Here is a 15,540-nt window from a genome sequence, read left to right on the forward strand (position 1 = left end):
TTCACTGAATTCAATCTGAGTTTGCAGATCATTTTGGTTAACGTCACTGTATTTTTTGGTGAATAAACTCTCTGAAACTTTTTGCCCAGCTCTATTTCTATACAAGACTGGGAGTCTGGAGAGCTGGATTCTCATCTCTTCTCGGTATCGCTCAGCTTCTTCCCCTGTAAAAGGGGGAGGGTGTTAAAGTCTCACTGCCCCCAGTAGGGATGTGAACAACTAGTTGACGCGTTAGTCGACTAGTCACTTGCCCCCCTTGCTGCCTCTATCAGACAGAGGCAGCAAGGGGAGAGGCAGAGGAGAGGGTGTTTCAAAGTGGCAGTGCCGCATGGAGCCCGGGGTCAGCTGGAGTCCCCCTTGAATCCCCAGCTGGCCTCATTCTCCCCACAGCGCTTTCACCTTTGATACACTTCAAAGGCAGATGCGCCTTTATTGACTAATCAATTAGTCAATTCAAATTGCACTCACTGTTCAATTTGCCAATTAATCAACATTTTACATCCCTAGCCCCCAAGACTGTGTGTAGACTACATGGCTCCATCGACGGAGCCATGTAGATTAGGGTTGTAGGCAAAGGGAAATGAAGCGGCGATTTGTATAATCGCCGCTTCATTTAAATGGCTGCCGCGCTGAGCTGACAAACAGCTGATCAGCTGTTTGTTGACTCAGCGCGCTAGTCTGGACGCTCTGCGGTTGACATCAAAGCCCTTTGTTGACAGCCCCGTTATTCCTCGTGGGATGAGGTTTACCGGGGCGGTCGACAAAGGGCTTTGATGTCGACTGCGAAGCATCCAGACTAGCGCGCTGAGCCGACAAACAGCTAATCAGCTGTTTGTCGGCTCAGCGTGGCAGCCATTTAAATTTAAATGAAGCCGCGATTGTTTAAATCGCTGCTTCATTTCCCTTTGCCCAATAAACAAATCTACATGGCTCCGGCAACGAAGCCATGTAGTCTAGACATGCCCCAAGTGTATTATGATACTTAATTCACTGATGTGAGCAACGTTCTTAACCCGCAGGTTTCTGTTCATATTGGAGCCATGTGAAGGTTTTCATATCCACCATCCTTTCTAGATACCGCTGTCACTTTAATGACCAGGACACTTTGGGAAGTATTCTTGACAACCACATTAAAAACAAACAGCTAGGCTGCGTTTAGACTGGCATGATTTTCCAGAAATGCTTTTAACAGAAAAGTTTTCCGTTAAAAGCATTTTCGGAACAGAGCGTCTAGATTGGCACGGACACTTTTCCGCAAAAGCACTTTTTGCGGAAAAGCGTCCGTGCCAATCTAGACGCGCTTTTCCGCAAAAAAGCCCCGATGGCCATTTTTGTGATCGGGGCTTTTTTGCGGAAAACAAATCTGAGCTGTCGACACTGGCCCTTTTGCGCAAAAGGACTTTTGCCTGAACGGGAGCAGCATAGTATTTCCGCAAGAAGCACTGATTTCAGACAGTAGGAAGTCAGTGCTTTTGTGGAAATTCAAGCGGCCAGTGTAGACAGCTGGCAAGTTTTTCCGGAAAAGTGGCTGATTTTCCGGAAAAACTGGCCAGTCTAGACACAGCCATAGTGTAGCAGATGGAGTAATAATAATGATACTTAGCAAGTGCTAAAGCAGGGGTGGGCAAAAGAGCCTCCGCGGGCCAGATTTGGCCAACCAAGCAAGTTGATCTGGCCCATGGAGGCCCTGCCGCTTCCCCAACCCCCAGGCCAATCAGAGTGGGTGGGGAAGCACAGAAGTGTCCTGGCCTCACCCAGTCTGCCTGAGGCCCTGCCCCTCCTGGGGTGGCCCAGAGCCACTTCAAAAATTTCTGAAGGGGCCCCTGGTCAACAATTATTGCCCACCCGTGCTACAGTGATCTTCCTTCAGGGTGGCTAGCCCCTGGCTCTCCTTCAAACACCAGATCAAGCTCAGATCTCTCATCCTCACCTGCATGACTCCCATGCCACCTCTGACCTTGCCCCCTTTTGCTCCCACAATAATCGCTTCATTGCTTCCTTAGTTTCCTGCTCACTCTCCCGCCACATCAAACCGTGAACTTGCTGCACTGTTGATGTCAGTGTCTCCCATTTGTTCTCTGTGGACATTCCAACGGGCATGTTATTTGTTCGCAGAAAGTGGCATGAACGATCATGAGATAATTTATTTGTGTAGCCGTCTTGAAAGTTCTTGTGGCCGAAGGAATCGTCCAATCAAAGAGCAAAAAAAAAAACATTGCGAGTTAGGGGAAATAGGTGAAATTCATCTGGTGAAGGTGACCATGAGGGCTCGGCCTTACCTAAGTCCCCGGAGTTGTGCTATGTCCTCTGCCCAAGGATGAATTGTTCCCTCCATGCACAATATGAAGTAGGCCAAACTGCTACACAAAGCCACAGTCAAGGGAAATGTTTCACAAGCCACTTACGGGCTGAAAATACAGCGTTTGGTGTATGGATAATCTGCAGGCGTTGAAGGAATTCTTCACTGTGAACGGTTCACCCCCCTCTAGGAAGCTGTTCCAAACCCACTGGCAAACTGGGTCCTGGAAGTATAGTACCAACTTTGACTTAAATGACAGTGTTTGGAGTTCCCAGTCAGCTGGCAGGATTGCTGAACAAAAGCCCAGGGCTAACAAAGCCACAAGGAAAGAAAAAAATCAAGACACCGGCTCATAGAGGGCTTTATTCTGAATCCTGCTGAGCAGCCAAAGCATCACAGGTGTTTAGTAGTCAGGTCCTCCACCCACTTTTCATGTAAGGCAAAGCTTTTCTGGAGCGATCAAAGACTCCTCTGCAAATATGAGGAGGCTTTTTACTACTTGTTCATTCAGGCTTTGATGTTCACTACCCTTGATGTCACAGAAAAATCCCACGCCAGGTGAGCAGAGAAGCCAGCGAGCTCCTAATCAGCCTGGAATTTGCTTTGCAAGGTTTCTTTACCACAGACAACCACCTCACCTTCATTTGCACAGCCGAATCTCCATTCCCGTTTGATGAGACCATGCGATTAGCTACTGAGCAGGCGTCAAAGGCAGAATGAAGACTTCCTGGCTAATATCAACGTGCATTGTACTCAGCATCCATTGACCATAACCACAGCATCTCCAGAAGGACACAGTGTTATCACCAGTTGCTTGGATGCTAAGTTGTGACAGCCAGTAGGTGCTGTCTAATCATCATGACTCCTGAACTGTGTTCCTGACTTGGGCACTACCCTGTTGAGAGATCTTGGGCAAACCACTTGTTCACTCTGTGTCTATTTATGCACGTGTATGGCCCCCATTCCTATAGTATCTGTGCACCTCCCAATCTTTTATGTATTCATCCTCCCAATGCCCCTGGAAGTCAGGGATGTGCTATTCTCCCACCACCGATGAGACCAAAGATTGACTAATTTATCTAAGATCATACAGAAAGTCTGTGGAGGAAGAAGAAATTGAACCCAGATCTCTAGAGTCCCAGACTAGTGTCCTATCTCCAGACCACACTCCCATCTCCTAAATGGCCTCAGTTTTCCCATCTGTAAAATGGGGACAGTTCCACCCAACTATCTCCTGAGAAGCTCACCTAACGACTGTCCATTGTTTGGAGCAACTTGGATAAAATGTCCGTGGGCAACTCCTTAACAAGACGGTCCAGGTCATTTTGATTCACACTGCAGGAAATAAACTTCCTTGGACCAACGGCAGCTGTCATGCTTCACTAACATCCGTCTGCAGTTCTGAACGGCTTGGAGGGATCTGTCTTATTCACTCTGCGCTCTCTGCCAAACACACACAGAGCCTCCCCTCACAGTGACCGGTTGCACCCTTCTCGTAGCAAGGCCCCAGTGAAAGTGAACTGACCAATTGGTTTGTGCATTGGTGGAGGGCAGAGGATGCAAGTATACGGGCAAAGTTAAGGTGGGTCGAGGAGTCCCGCATGTCAAGGGCCACCAGTGCAGAAAAGGCTTGGAGACCTCGATCTAAGCCCCCGTTTACACTGGTGACAGTGCGTAGGGGCTGTGTAGCGGCACACCACAGTGAAAGGCGGGCAGCCTGCACCCACGCTGTGCGATGTGCTGCTACGCATGCCGATGGAGGGCTCTGGCATAGGCCAGGCGCTGCTGGAGCCTTTCCCTGCGGTAAATGGAGACGTTCCCGGTGGCTCTGGAAGTGGGAAGGCTGCAGAGCAGACCTGGAAGGCACCGCTTGGGCGTGTCAATAGCCATATAGGGTATAGACCCTAGGGCAGGGGTGGGGGACCTCAGGCCCGGGGGCCGGATACAGCCTCCCTCTACCCCCCGACTTGCTTGGATCTGGCCCCCGAGGCTCAAGGCTCCCCACCCCCACAGTGGGGAGCCCCCAGCCTCATGGCCTGAGTCAGGCAAGCCTGGGCCTGGGCCCAACCCACGGGCTTTGCCTGCAGGGGGGTCCATGCACTACTGCACCCTCTGCCCTCCCTGGGAAAGGAAAACGCTGCCTGGAGGCTTTCCCCCCGCCGCTCCTGCCTAAACCCCCACACCTCAAAACCTCTTCCCAGCAGCCCCCTCCCACACACCGAACCCCTCATTTGGGGCCCCACCCCAGAGCCTAGAGAGCCCACAAAATCTACTAGCCTGGGCTGCCCCCCCACTCCAGGCTCTGATGTGCAAGGAGAATGTGGGGTTTGGTTTTAGGGGGGTTGTTTTGCTTCTCTCTTGTGTGCAGCTCCCGGCTGATTTTCCTGTGGGTCAGTGGCCCTCGACCCAAAAAAGGTTCCCCAGCCCTGCCCTAGGGGTTCTTCTGGCACATCTGTATTGTACTCACCCAGGCAATACCCCACTGCCCACACCGCTAGTTACACCCACGCTAGCTGGGTGTGCCAGGTCCGTACTCTGCATGCTGCCTTCAGTGCGGCCCTCCCTGGAGGCACAGGTGTGGAAGCCCTTAGGCTGTGTCCAGACTCAGGGGTTTTTTCGAAAAAAGTAGCCTTTTTTCGAAAAAACCTCACCTGCGTCTAGACTGCAGCCGCGTTCTTTCGAAATTAAATCGAAAGAACGCGGCTTTTCTTTCGATGGCGGTAAACCTCAATTTACGAGGAAGAACGCCTTCTTTCGAAAGTTCCTCTTTCGAAAGAAGGCGTTCTTGAATGTAAATAGGGCTTCTTCGAAAGAGAGCATCCAGACTCACTGGATGCTGTCTTTCGAAAAAGCAAGCCGCTTTTTCGAAAGTTCAACGTGCAGTCTAGACGCTCTCTTTCGAAAGAGGCTTGCAGTCTAGACATAGCCTTAGAGACCATAGGAGCAGGCACGAGAGGACAGAATGTGGAGAAAAGAACACATCAGAGCACCAGTCCCCTAGCTAACACCGCCCACTGGGAGGGGATTGTTAGCAGGAGGAAATGTGGGGAAAACGTGTGTGAGAAGGCAAATCCGTCACTTTCTCAGTGGGAGTTAGGGGACCTGAGGTCGGCACAAGCTGCTGGATGACTTCCTGAAGGGATGCTTTCCCATGTTTCTGCCTGGCACACTACTTGTATGGCCATCCTCCCTATAGCATTGCAACCATGGAAATTAGGGGGATAATTTACCCCTCTCTGAGAAGGGCGTGCTAAGTAACTTGATCAAGGCCGCACAGGGAATCTGTGGCAGGAATTGAAACTTGTTCTCCCATGTTCCTGGCCTGGGCTTTTGTCAACAGACTGCCCTCCTTCACCCACAATGTTTCTTTTCCTAGCACCCTATTCCTACACCGCCAGACGCTGCTCCGGTTCATATGCAGAGGGCAGGTTGGGATTTAATGTAAACAACTATTTCTCCAGCTTATGAAGCCCTGGAATCAATGCACTGAATTCTTTAGTCTTGGGCTACGTCTAGACTGGCATGATTTTCCAGAAATGCTTTTAACGGAAAAGTTTTCCGTTAAAAGCATTTTCGGAAAAGAGCATCTAGATTGGCACAGACGCTTTTCCGCAAAAGCACTTTTTGCAGAAAAGCATCCGTGGCCAATCTAGACGTGCTTTTCCGCAAAAAAGCCCCGATCAACTTTTGCCCGAACAGGAGCAGCACAGTATTTCCACAAAAACACCGACAATCTTACATGAGATCGTCAGTGTTCTTGCGGAAATTCAAGCAGCCAGTGTAGACAGCTGGCAAGTTTTTCCGCAAAGTGGCTGATTTTCCGGAAAAACTGGCCAGTCTAGACACAGCCTATGTGTCCTTCATCCCCACTATCAGATCTTGAGCATATCCACTCTGCCTGGACATTTGTAGTACACACTGAGCTGGGTCCCTGGGTTCCCGTTTGAGCTTAATGGTTCCTTTCAGAATGAACAGGGAAAGAAGCATAAGAGGGACAGGGATGTGAGTTACCTGCCGGCTGGTCAAGACAGATCCCTTCCCTTGCTATTTACTATAGGGACCATTCATTGTGCTGTCCCGACCTGAGCTGGAGCCAAAGTGGAAGTGTAAATGTCACATGACTCGCTGTCAAAAGAGCTCTGCTGGTAACATCTTTTTAGATCTCTAACCTCCTGTCCTTTAACAGGCCATTAGACCAGGTCACCGCGGATCCTATCCTGCCCTAACTACCAGAAATAGCACTCTGCTCTAGCGCATCCGAGGAAGTGGGTTTTGCCCACAAAAGCTCACGATACTGTGGGTTGTTTTTGTTAGTCACTAAGACTGTCTACACTACACATTTTTTGTGCAAAAATGGCCAGTTTTGCACAAAAAACGGTGGAGCCTCCACACCTCAAGCGTGTTTTTGTGCAAGACAATCAACAGAACAGAGGGCTTTTGCCGGTAGAGTTATTCCTCATGGGGAGAGGAATAACTCCTTTTTGCACTAGAGCTCTTGCACAAAAAGGCAGGTGTGGACGCTCCGCAGGGATTTCTTGCGCAAGAAACCCCTATCGGAAAAAGCACAGGTGCTCTGATTGCCATTAACAGAATGGCAATCAGAGCTTTCTTGTGCAAGAGCGTTCATGCAGTGTGGGCTCTCTCTTGCGGAAAAGCACCTCGCTTTTGCAATGCGCTTTGAGGTCTGGATGCGCTTTTGCACAAGATGTTTTTGCGCAAGAACTCTTCTGCAAAAGGCTTCTTGCGCAAAAACCCTGGGCTGTGTCTACACTGGGCCACTTATTCCGGAAAATCAGCCGCTTTTCCGGAATAAGCTGCGAGCTGTCTACACTGGCCCTTGAATTTCCGGAAAAGCAATGATGCTCTACTGTACAAAATCAGCCGCTATTATGGAAAAACTATTCTGCTCCCGCTCGGGCATAAGTCCTTATTCCGGAACACTGTTCCGGAAAAGGGCCAGTGTAGACAGCCTAGTAGTCTTTTCCGGAAAAAGGGCTTTTCCGGAAAAAGGGCTTTTCCGGAAAAGCAGCCTGCCAATGTAGACGCTCCTTTTCCGGAAAAACTGAAAACGGAATAGTATTCCATTTTAAGCAGTTCCGGAAATTCATGCCAGTGTAGACACAGCCCTGCAGTGTAGACTAAGCCTACGGGTGTGTGTACACAGCACCCGAACCGCGAAACCAGCTATGCAAATTGTGCTATGCAAACAACGTAGCTTATTTTGAGTTCATTTTGAAATAAAGCGCTGTTCCGAAATATCCCTTGACCCTCATGGAACGAGAGTTACAGGGATGTTGGAATAAGCCTCCCATTATTTCAAAGCCTATTTGGAAATAACGGGATGCTTCAATAGATGCGGAATAGCTATTTCAGGATACTTCCGGTTCCCCGAAGTGTAGACGCAGTGTAGACATAGCCTCTGGTGCCACAGGACTACTCATTGCTTTTAAACTTACAGACTAACAGGGCTACTCCTCTGAGACAGAATTAGTAGCACAGCCTCCTTCCCTCCTACCTCAGCTCCCTCCTGCTTTCCTCCCTAGCAAATAGTGCCCCAATGGACAAACCTTGGAGTCTCTGTGACAGACTCTTCCTCTCAGTTCTTAGCAGGGGGGGTGTTCTGGGCTGCCTCCGTGGAGTGAGGGATGGAGTCTACATTTCCAGACAGCTTCCCCTCCCTAGACAACAGCGCCAGAGGCAGTAGGATGTATAGAGGTTGGAGGTTCCCAGTGTCGAATGCTGGGAAAGGGGCACCCTCGTGCACCCTCTCCTGCTGGGTGAGGCTGGTGATCCTCAGCTGATGCATGGGAAACGGAGGCACAGTGAAGTGAAATGTCTTGTGGGAGATCACACTGCCAAACTGGAGCACTCTGGGAACAGAACCCAGCGCTCCTGACTGACCACTGGGTTTTAGCCAACGTCTCGCTCTCGTCTGTAACTCAGTCTCCATCCCTAAAAAGCCAGGGATAATGCTACTTCCCGTGCAAACTCTCATCCACCCATAGTCTTCGTGGACTAGTGTTTGTAAAGTGCTCGGCCCTGTAAGGATCTCAAATACAACAAGTGTCCCGTTGTATGCCTGGCTGCAAATGTGTGTGTTGCCCTGTGGGGCAAAGAGGAGGATGGGACAGCAGACCTACACCGTACAGATGGATCGCACTTTGGATCACGGGCAACTTTACCACCCCCTCCTCTAGAGTTCCCTTAACCTTGCAACCCCAGCCAGAGTACAATAGAGAGAGGGATCATTGCTAGTTCCCAAAGAAGTGAAAGGAGCAAGGGAGTAGATAAATCTTTGCATCACTCCAATTGTTTTGCTAGATTCAATACATTTCCCCTGAGAGAGAGAGGAGAGCCTCCCTGTTTTTTGTATCAGTGTGCCCTCCCCTCCTTGTGCGAGATAGTCCTAGGGAGGTAAGTCAGGTGTTTGCACCGGATTACCAGCTGTCCGTGGGAGGAGCATTCAGCTACACTGCAGCATTTGCAAACAAGTTCACAGAACTCAGCCAACTCCCTTTGCTGCCCAGAGCCTAGATTGCTGTCTGGACTATAGCAAGATAACAACAACTACCCAGCAAATAAAAGGGCTTCATGAGCGCAGAACTGGCCAAATGAGGATGCTGAGAATAGAGGCAGCAGATTCACCAAGCCAAGAACTAGCCAAGTCTTGCGGACAATACACTCTTAGAAGAGGGGAAAAGAAATTAAGGATTTTTGCAAATAGTGTTTCTTCAATAAGCTAAAGAAAATGGTGAGTTGTTTGCTTTAAACACTGGGGAGGCAGGAAAGGGGCATTTTTCCAGGTGATTGAATAAATCAAGAGCTCCTGGAAGATGTGCCGTGGGTCTTGGCAGAAGGAAGGGAAGACTCCCAGAGAGAAAGAATAAAGCAAAAGGGGAACAAGATCTTGGCCTGGGCTCAAGGAAGCAGGGAGGTAAAGGCTGCCAGTGAAGATGGATAAGTTCCGAATGATCTTCCAGTTCCTCCAGTCCAATCAGGAATCTTTCATGAACGGCATCTGCGGGATCATGGCCCTGGCCAGTGCCCAGATGTACTCAGCCTTCGATTTCAACTGCCCCTGCCTGCCGAGTTACAACCTGGCGTACGGCCTGGGTATCCTGCTCGCGCCCCCCCTTGTCCTGTTCCTGCTGGGTTTTGTGATGAACAACAACGTGTCCATGCTGGCAGAGGAGTGGAGGAGGCCCACGGGCATGAGGCAGAAGGACCCGGCCGTCCTGCGCTACATGTTCTGCTCCATGGCCCAGCGGGCCATGATCGCGCCGGCGGTGTGGATCTCCGTGACGCTGCTGGACGGGAAGTGCTTTATGTGCGCGTTCAGCACCACCGTGCCCGTGGAGAAGCTGGGGAACAGGAGCTACACGGGCCTGTCGGAGAAGGAGATGCGGCGAATCCTGGCCCGCATCCCCTGCAAAGAGATCTACAACGGGCAGGAGCTGGTTGCCAGGGAGGTGGCGGTGCGGTACCTGCGCTGCATCTCACAGGTAAGAGCCGGGCTCTCGGCTCTTTGAGCTTGGCCACTACCAGGGTGGGAAGAAACTCCCGGTGGGTGCAGGAAGTAGTGTGGGTACTCCAGCAGGGGGTGCTCTTTCTCTGGGGCTGAGCCTGGTTCCAACTTTTGGATGGCATGTAAATCTGAGGCCCTGGATCATCATAAACATTAACGATCACAGAATCATAGAATACTAGGACTGGAAGGGACCTCAAGAGGTCATCGAGTCCAGTCCCCAAGTCAGGATTTTCTGGAAGACGAGGGTTGTCAATCTCAGTGGCTTAATTCATTGTGGGTGCTTAGATGGTGCCTTCCTAACACCCCCCCCCCCCCCCCCATGAAGTATCCGTTGGATTCAGCTTGCACAGTCCCTGCCTGTCCTCAATTCTGGGAAGTGTTGCACTGCACCATTCAACGGACAGCCATGCTCCACTCCAGAAGTGGCTGCATTTCTATGGCAGGCCAGTGATCCCTACAAATCCAGGGCTATGTTTAGCCCATGGCATACTTGGGGCAATTCCCACTAAAGTCAATGAGAGTTATGCATGCCTACCCCAGAGCTAAATTTGGCCTCTTCTTGCTAATGGATCCTATCACGGCAAGTATTCTTACATCAGAGCAGCCCAGAACCACATGACATGGCAGTCAGAGAGCAAAATTGCAGGACACTGACTCTCAAGGAGAACAAGAGCTGCTTAGTGAATGGAGGAAAGGAACATGTTTTTCGAAGGGCAGCAATTTCTGGTGGAGACATTGCTCCCACACAAGCTGGCTTGGGGAATGCGGACCCACGGGCTGGGTTGTGGTCTCAGGTCCCCCCCGCACAAAGTGGGAACATCTGAAGTAGCTGCTAGGCTGCTGGTATCATGATAATTTGGTCATAATGCAGCCATTGATAAAGGGTTAATAGATGATTAGTAGCTGTTTTAATAAAGAGCTAGTCATTAGATTGCTGGGCTCAAATAAGTCACAAGTTTTTTATTAGCCCGGCTTACCTGGCCATTTAGAGCTATCTATACTACTTATATATACAGGCAGTCCCCGGGTTACATGGATCCGACTTACATCGGATCCCTACTTACAAACGAGGTGAGGCAACCCCGCACTAGCTGCTTCCCCCCAGCAGACCAGGGAGACGCGAAGCTAGCGCCCACCCCCCAGCAGACCAGGGAGACGCGAAGCTAGCGCTCCCCTCCACCCCCCGCTCCCCAGCAGACCAAGGAGACACGAAGCTAACCCCCCCGCCCCCTCCCCAGCAGACCAGGGAGACGCGGAGCAGCTTTTCTCAGCAGATAGCTCAGCTTGAGAATAAAGGACTGAGGGAAGTGAGGTGTGGGAGAATAAAACTGAGCTCTGGAGAAATGTTTGGCTAGAGTTTCCCCTACAATATGTACCAGTTCCGACTTACATACAAATTCAACTTAAGAACAAACCTACAGTCCCTATCTTGTACGTAACCCGGGGACTGCCTGTAGTTTCATAAGCTTTCATGGGCAAAACCCACATCCTCAGAGGAGCAGGAAGTGGGTTATGTCCACGAAAGCCCATGATACTATACGTTAGGCAATAAGGTGCTATGGGGTTCCTTGTTTTTAAAGTTACAGACTAACACGGTTACCCCGATGCGACTTTTATTCTCCTTACGTCACTCATCTGCCTATAACCAGCGATCAGTTGTTTCAACTCTTTATAAACGGAACCTCGATAGGAGTTGAATGATCACTCCTAGCACCACTATGGCACCTTCCACCTGAGGTCCGCAGAGCACTTCACCCACCAGCGTCCCAGCCCCCCTACCCCCATGCCCACCCTGTGGCAGGTGAATACCATTAACAGAACCCCGGTCTCCAGGCTGCCTGGAAAACACCCTCCAGCACCTGGGGCATCACTGCAGAAGAGACGGTCTCTGAACAGAGACCCGTTGCACACACGGATCTGCAGCTCACGGAGGCTTAGAGAAAAGAGAGTTGTCTGAATGAGGGCAGCGCCTGTAATTACACTATTGATCCTCCTGCATCAGGACGCCCCCCACTGACTGGCACCATGTGAGCAGGTGTGTTAAAGACATAGCTGGCAATTATCAGCCACAGGGCATTGGACTAGATGCTGGTGCAATTGAGGGTAGTTGCCATGCAATGCAGAAGCAACAGAAGGCTGCTGGAGAAGTGAAGGCAGGTGCATCTATGTGTGCAAATCGCTCTAACCTACACCTAGGTATGTGGCCAATGCACAAATGGTCCCCTCATTTGCAATGTAAATATCACCAAAGGCTAAGCCAGCCATGTCAACAAAACACTTTCCGGTTGTTGCTCTCAGCTTATTTGTTCCGCGTGGTTTCGAAAGGATGCAAATTCCCTTGAACTTTTCATCGGGCAAAGTAAAATCCAGCCTGCAGTCTAAGCAAGATGATTTTCTTTGTCAGTGAGGTTTGTCCTGGCTGCTCTGCTTCATTTTATTTATGGGCAGTGTCTTAACTCTTTAGAGCCTTTATTCTTCCTCTGCTAGGAAACCACTGCCCGGCATATGATCCATTTGCAGATAACGCTGTAACACATTCACGGCAGCCTCCAACTTAACAGTTCTTACTATATTGGTATGCCACACACCGGGGGTAGAACTTCTGCTATCCAAAGAACAGGCTTCTAATACTAGAGCAAAAGGAGAATCTCCATTAACTACTAGCAGTACAGAGCTTATAACCCACATGTGTCTTTCTGATTTTATCCAGCAGGGGGCAGTAGTACACATATTACAGCAGTATGGAAGCGCCTACCTACTCTGCTGTGGTTCTTATCTGTAGTGTCAGGATAAATGCTGAGTAGTAGTACACCTCATAAAAGGACATTGCCTGGTAATTAAAGGACTCATTAGAAGGCGAGCATGGTGTCAATCAGTTCGTGCACTCACATTGGCTCTGTAGCCATTTAGGGTGTGTCTAGACTACATTCCTCTTTCAACAGAGGAATGCAAATGAGGGAAATTGAAAATGCAAATGAAGCACAGATTTACAAATCTCGTGCTTCATTTGCATAATCACGTCCAATCGCTTTTTTGAAAAAGGTTTTTTCGAAACAACCCAGCAGTCTAGACGTGGTTCTTTCAAAAAAAAAACCCATCCTTTTTCGAAAGAACACTTATTCCTTAAAAAATGAGGTTTACAGGGTTCTTTCGAAAAAGGGTTTTTTTTCCCCCGAAAGAACTGTGTCTAGACTTTTTTTTTTAAAAAACTTTTTCGAAAAAGCGATTGGACGTGATTATGCAAATGAAGCACGAGATTTGTAAATCTGCGCTTCATTTGCATTTTCAGTTTCCCTCATTTCCATTCCTCTTTCAACAGAAGAATGTACTCTAGACGCACCTGGGTTGTCAGATGGTTTAACCAAAAATACTGAATAGCCTTCCCCCTTCCCGTCCCCCCCAAAAAAACCCCACTGGAGAAAAAATTCTATTGAGAAAAGAAAAAGGGGAGTGGGGGGAAAAACCAAAGTTATTAAGCAAAAAAAAAATTAAAATAATAATAAAAAAAAAAACAGCGTGGACCCTTTAAGAAATGCTTTTGAGACTTTTTGGCCCTAACAGGCTGCAGGCAGCTGTCTGCCATCTTGTCTTCCTGTTCGGGGCCAGACCGCTCCCCTGCGGAACCAGGTAAGCACCCGGGATTTTCACCTCCTGGCTGGGAAAAAAAAAAAAATCAGAAAATACCGGACATTTTAGGTGTCCCTCGGTCTTAAAAAGTTTAAGAAACACTGACATAAAGCAATTCCTGCTAGGCAAGGACTTGGCAGCATGTTCAAAACATACCAGCGTCTTCCTTACAGAGGGGCCTGACCGGGTGGCATCTGAACAACCCTGCTAAGTCAAAGTGCCTTGGCTTTGGCTGAGCCTTACCTTGGGTCTTCCTAGTTTGTTTTCCCTCCCCTGCAGGCTCTGGGCTGGTCCTTCGTGCTGCTGATGACCATGCTGGCTTTCCTGGTCAGGGCCCTCCGGCCCTGCTTCACCCAAGCTGCCTTCCTGAAGAGCAAGTACTGGTCCCACTACATAGACATTGAGCGCAAGCTGTTTGACGAGACCTGCACAGAGCATGCCAAGACCTTCGCCAAGGTCTGCATCCAGCAGTTCTTTGAGGCCACGAACAAGGACATGGGCCTGGGGCACAGCCACTCCCCGGAGAAGGCCCCCTCAGACGCGGGAGAAGAGAAGGAGAAGCTCCTGGGTATCACAGACCAGGGGACGATGAACAAGCTCCTACGGAGCTGGCACAAATGCAAGCCGCCGCTTTGCCTCCAGCAGGAGGGGCTGCAGAATGGGAACAGCTCAAATCGGCACCACAGTCACCTCAGCCTGCCCAGGAAGGAAATGGTCACGTACTATAGTAAAGTGTGAGGATGGGCACAAAGGTCGGACGAGGCCTTGGAGAGGCCGGCACGTAGGGCTCTCCTTCCAAGGGGTATCCCCGGGACACTAGGTTGGCCGCTCCAGACGGAGGCCGGTTCAGAGCGCCTCTTGCCTCCCCTCCTGCCCCTACTCCACCTAGCTGAGCCAAACCACAAGGACACCCGTTTGGAGGAGCAGGGGCTGCAGATCAGAGATGGGGTGGGCTGTTGAGCTGAGACGGGGAGAGGAGCACCAGACGTCCCCTTCCAATAGGCCGGCACGAGAATCAGGTTTCCAGGTAGAACCAATGGCTATGCAATGCCACTCTCACCGCCCGTCCCAGCGTGCTACAGTCAATGGAGGGTTTGCCCCTAAAGCTGATCAACAGAGACCGTTCCCTCCCCGCCACCAGTAATTTCAATTTAGAACAGGCCTGCACAACACGCGGCCCGCAGGGCTCACTGTGCGGCCCGTGATGAATACAGGCAGCGCGGCCCCATCCGATCTGCCGGCCAGGCGGAGGAGCAGAGCACCGCCGGGGAGGGAGAAGTGCGGCAATTCTCGTCGCCGGGCTGCCTGCGTGCAGCTCCGGCACGAGGAGGCAGGGTGCGAGCCAGAGGGCAGGATGCCAGCAGACTCCAGGACGCTGGCGTGATGTGGTGTCATGACATCACGGCTGGCGACCGCCGGATTCAAAAAGACTCCAGCAGCCCCAAAAACTGGAAGGCAGAAGCCAGGTAAGGGAGGGGAAGGGGCTTGTGCTGAGGGGAGGGGGGCAGGTCAGGAGAAAGGGGAAGGCACCAAGAGACAGGCTGGAGGAGAGACAAATGCCAGGGGGCCAAGTGCAGACAATGAGGAAAAGGGCAGGAGGGGAGGTGTCAGTGGGAGGGGGGACAGGGTGATGCTGGGAGAGGGGAGAGGGTAAGGGCATTGCGAGCCGTATGTTGTGCAGGCCTGATATAATTGAAAACTTCTTAATAAAGTGTCACTCCCCCTCCCCCCAAACCTACCCTTGCAGCCCGCAGCTGTTTTCTTTGGAGTAATACGGCCCTTGCTGCTTTCCGCGTTGTGCAGGCCCGATTTAGAATCTAAGTCGACAGTGACAAGGCCCCTACTGAGGGCGTGTTTACACCTGGAGTTTAACCTGGGCTAGGTGGAGTTAATCCGGTTTGAGAATGCTTACACACGCACGGTGCGATTCATGGCGCTGCACCGACTCCACATGTATCCCAGGACGCTGCAGTCTGCTTTTGATATGAAGTAGTTTGCTGCAAAGCCAGTTAGCCCGGTCTGTTGTTCTGGGCACTACTCCTCCAGTGGCTATCCCATGATGCTGTGCAAGCCACCTTTACTGACC

The 15,540-nt window shown here is 50.6% G+C and overlaps 1 protein-coding gene across 1 annotated transcript; it reads left to right on the top strand.

The window, feature by feature from the left end:
* The first annotated feature begins 9,252 nt into the window (after positions 1 to 9,252).
* On the top strand, positions 9,253 to 14,192 carry CALHM1 (calcium homeostasis modulator 1). The gene is made up of 2 exons (XM_006120868.3): positions 9,253 to 9,801; positions 13,734 to 14,192. The coding sequence occupies exons 1-2, from the start codon at positions 9,253 to 9,255 to the stop codon at positions 14,190 to 14,192; spliced, it is 1,008 nt and encodes a 335-aa protein (XP_006120930.1).
* Positions 14,193 to 15,540: the final 1,348 nt, after the last annotated feature.

The sequence above is a fragment of the Pelodiscus sinensis genome, chromosome 8, assembly GCF_049634645.1.
Source record: "Pelodiscus sinensis isolate JC-2024 chromosome 8, ASM4963464v1, whole genome shotgun sequence".
NCBI classification, from domain to species: Eukaryota; Metazoa; Chordata; order Testudines; family Trionychidae; genus Pelodiscus; species Pelodiscus sinensis.

Coding starts and splice junctions, on each gene's coding strand:
- CALHM1 (XM_006120868.3), top strand. CDS start 9,253: ATGGATAAGTTCCGAATGATCTTCCAGTTCCTCCAGTCCAATCAGGAA. Junction 9,802..13,733: donor ACCTGCGCTGCATCTCACAG/GTAAGAGCCGGG, acceptor CCTCCCCTGCAG/GCTCTGGGCTGGTCCTTCGT.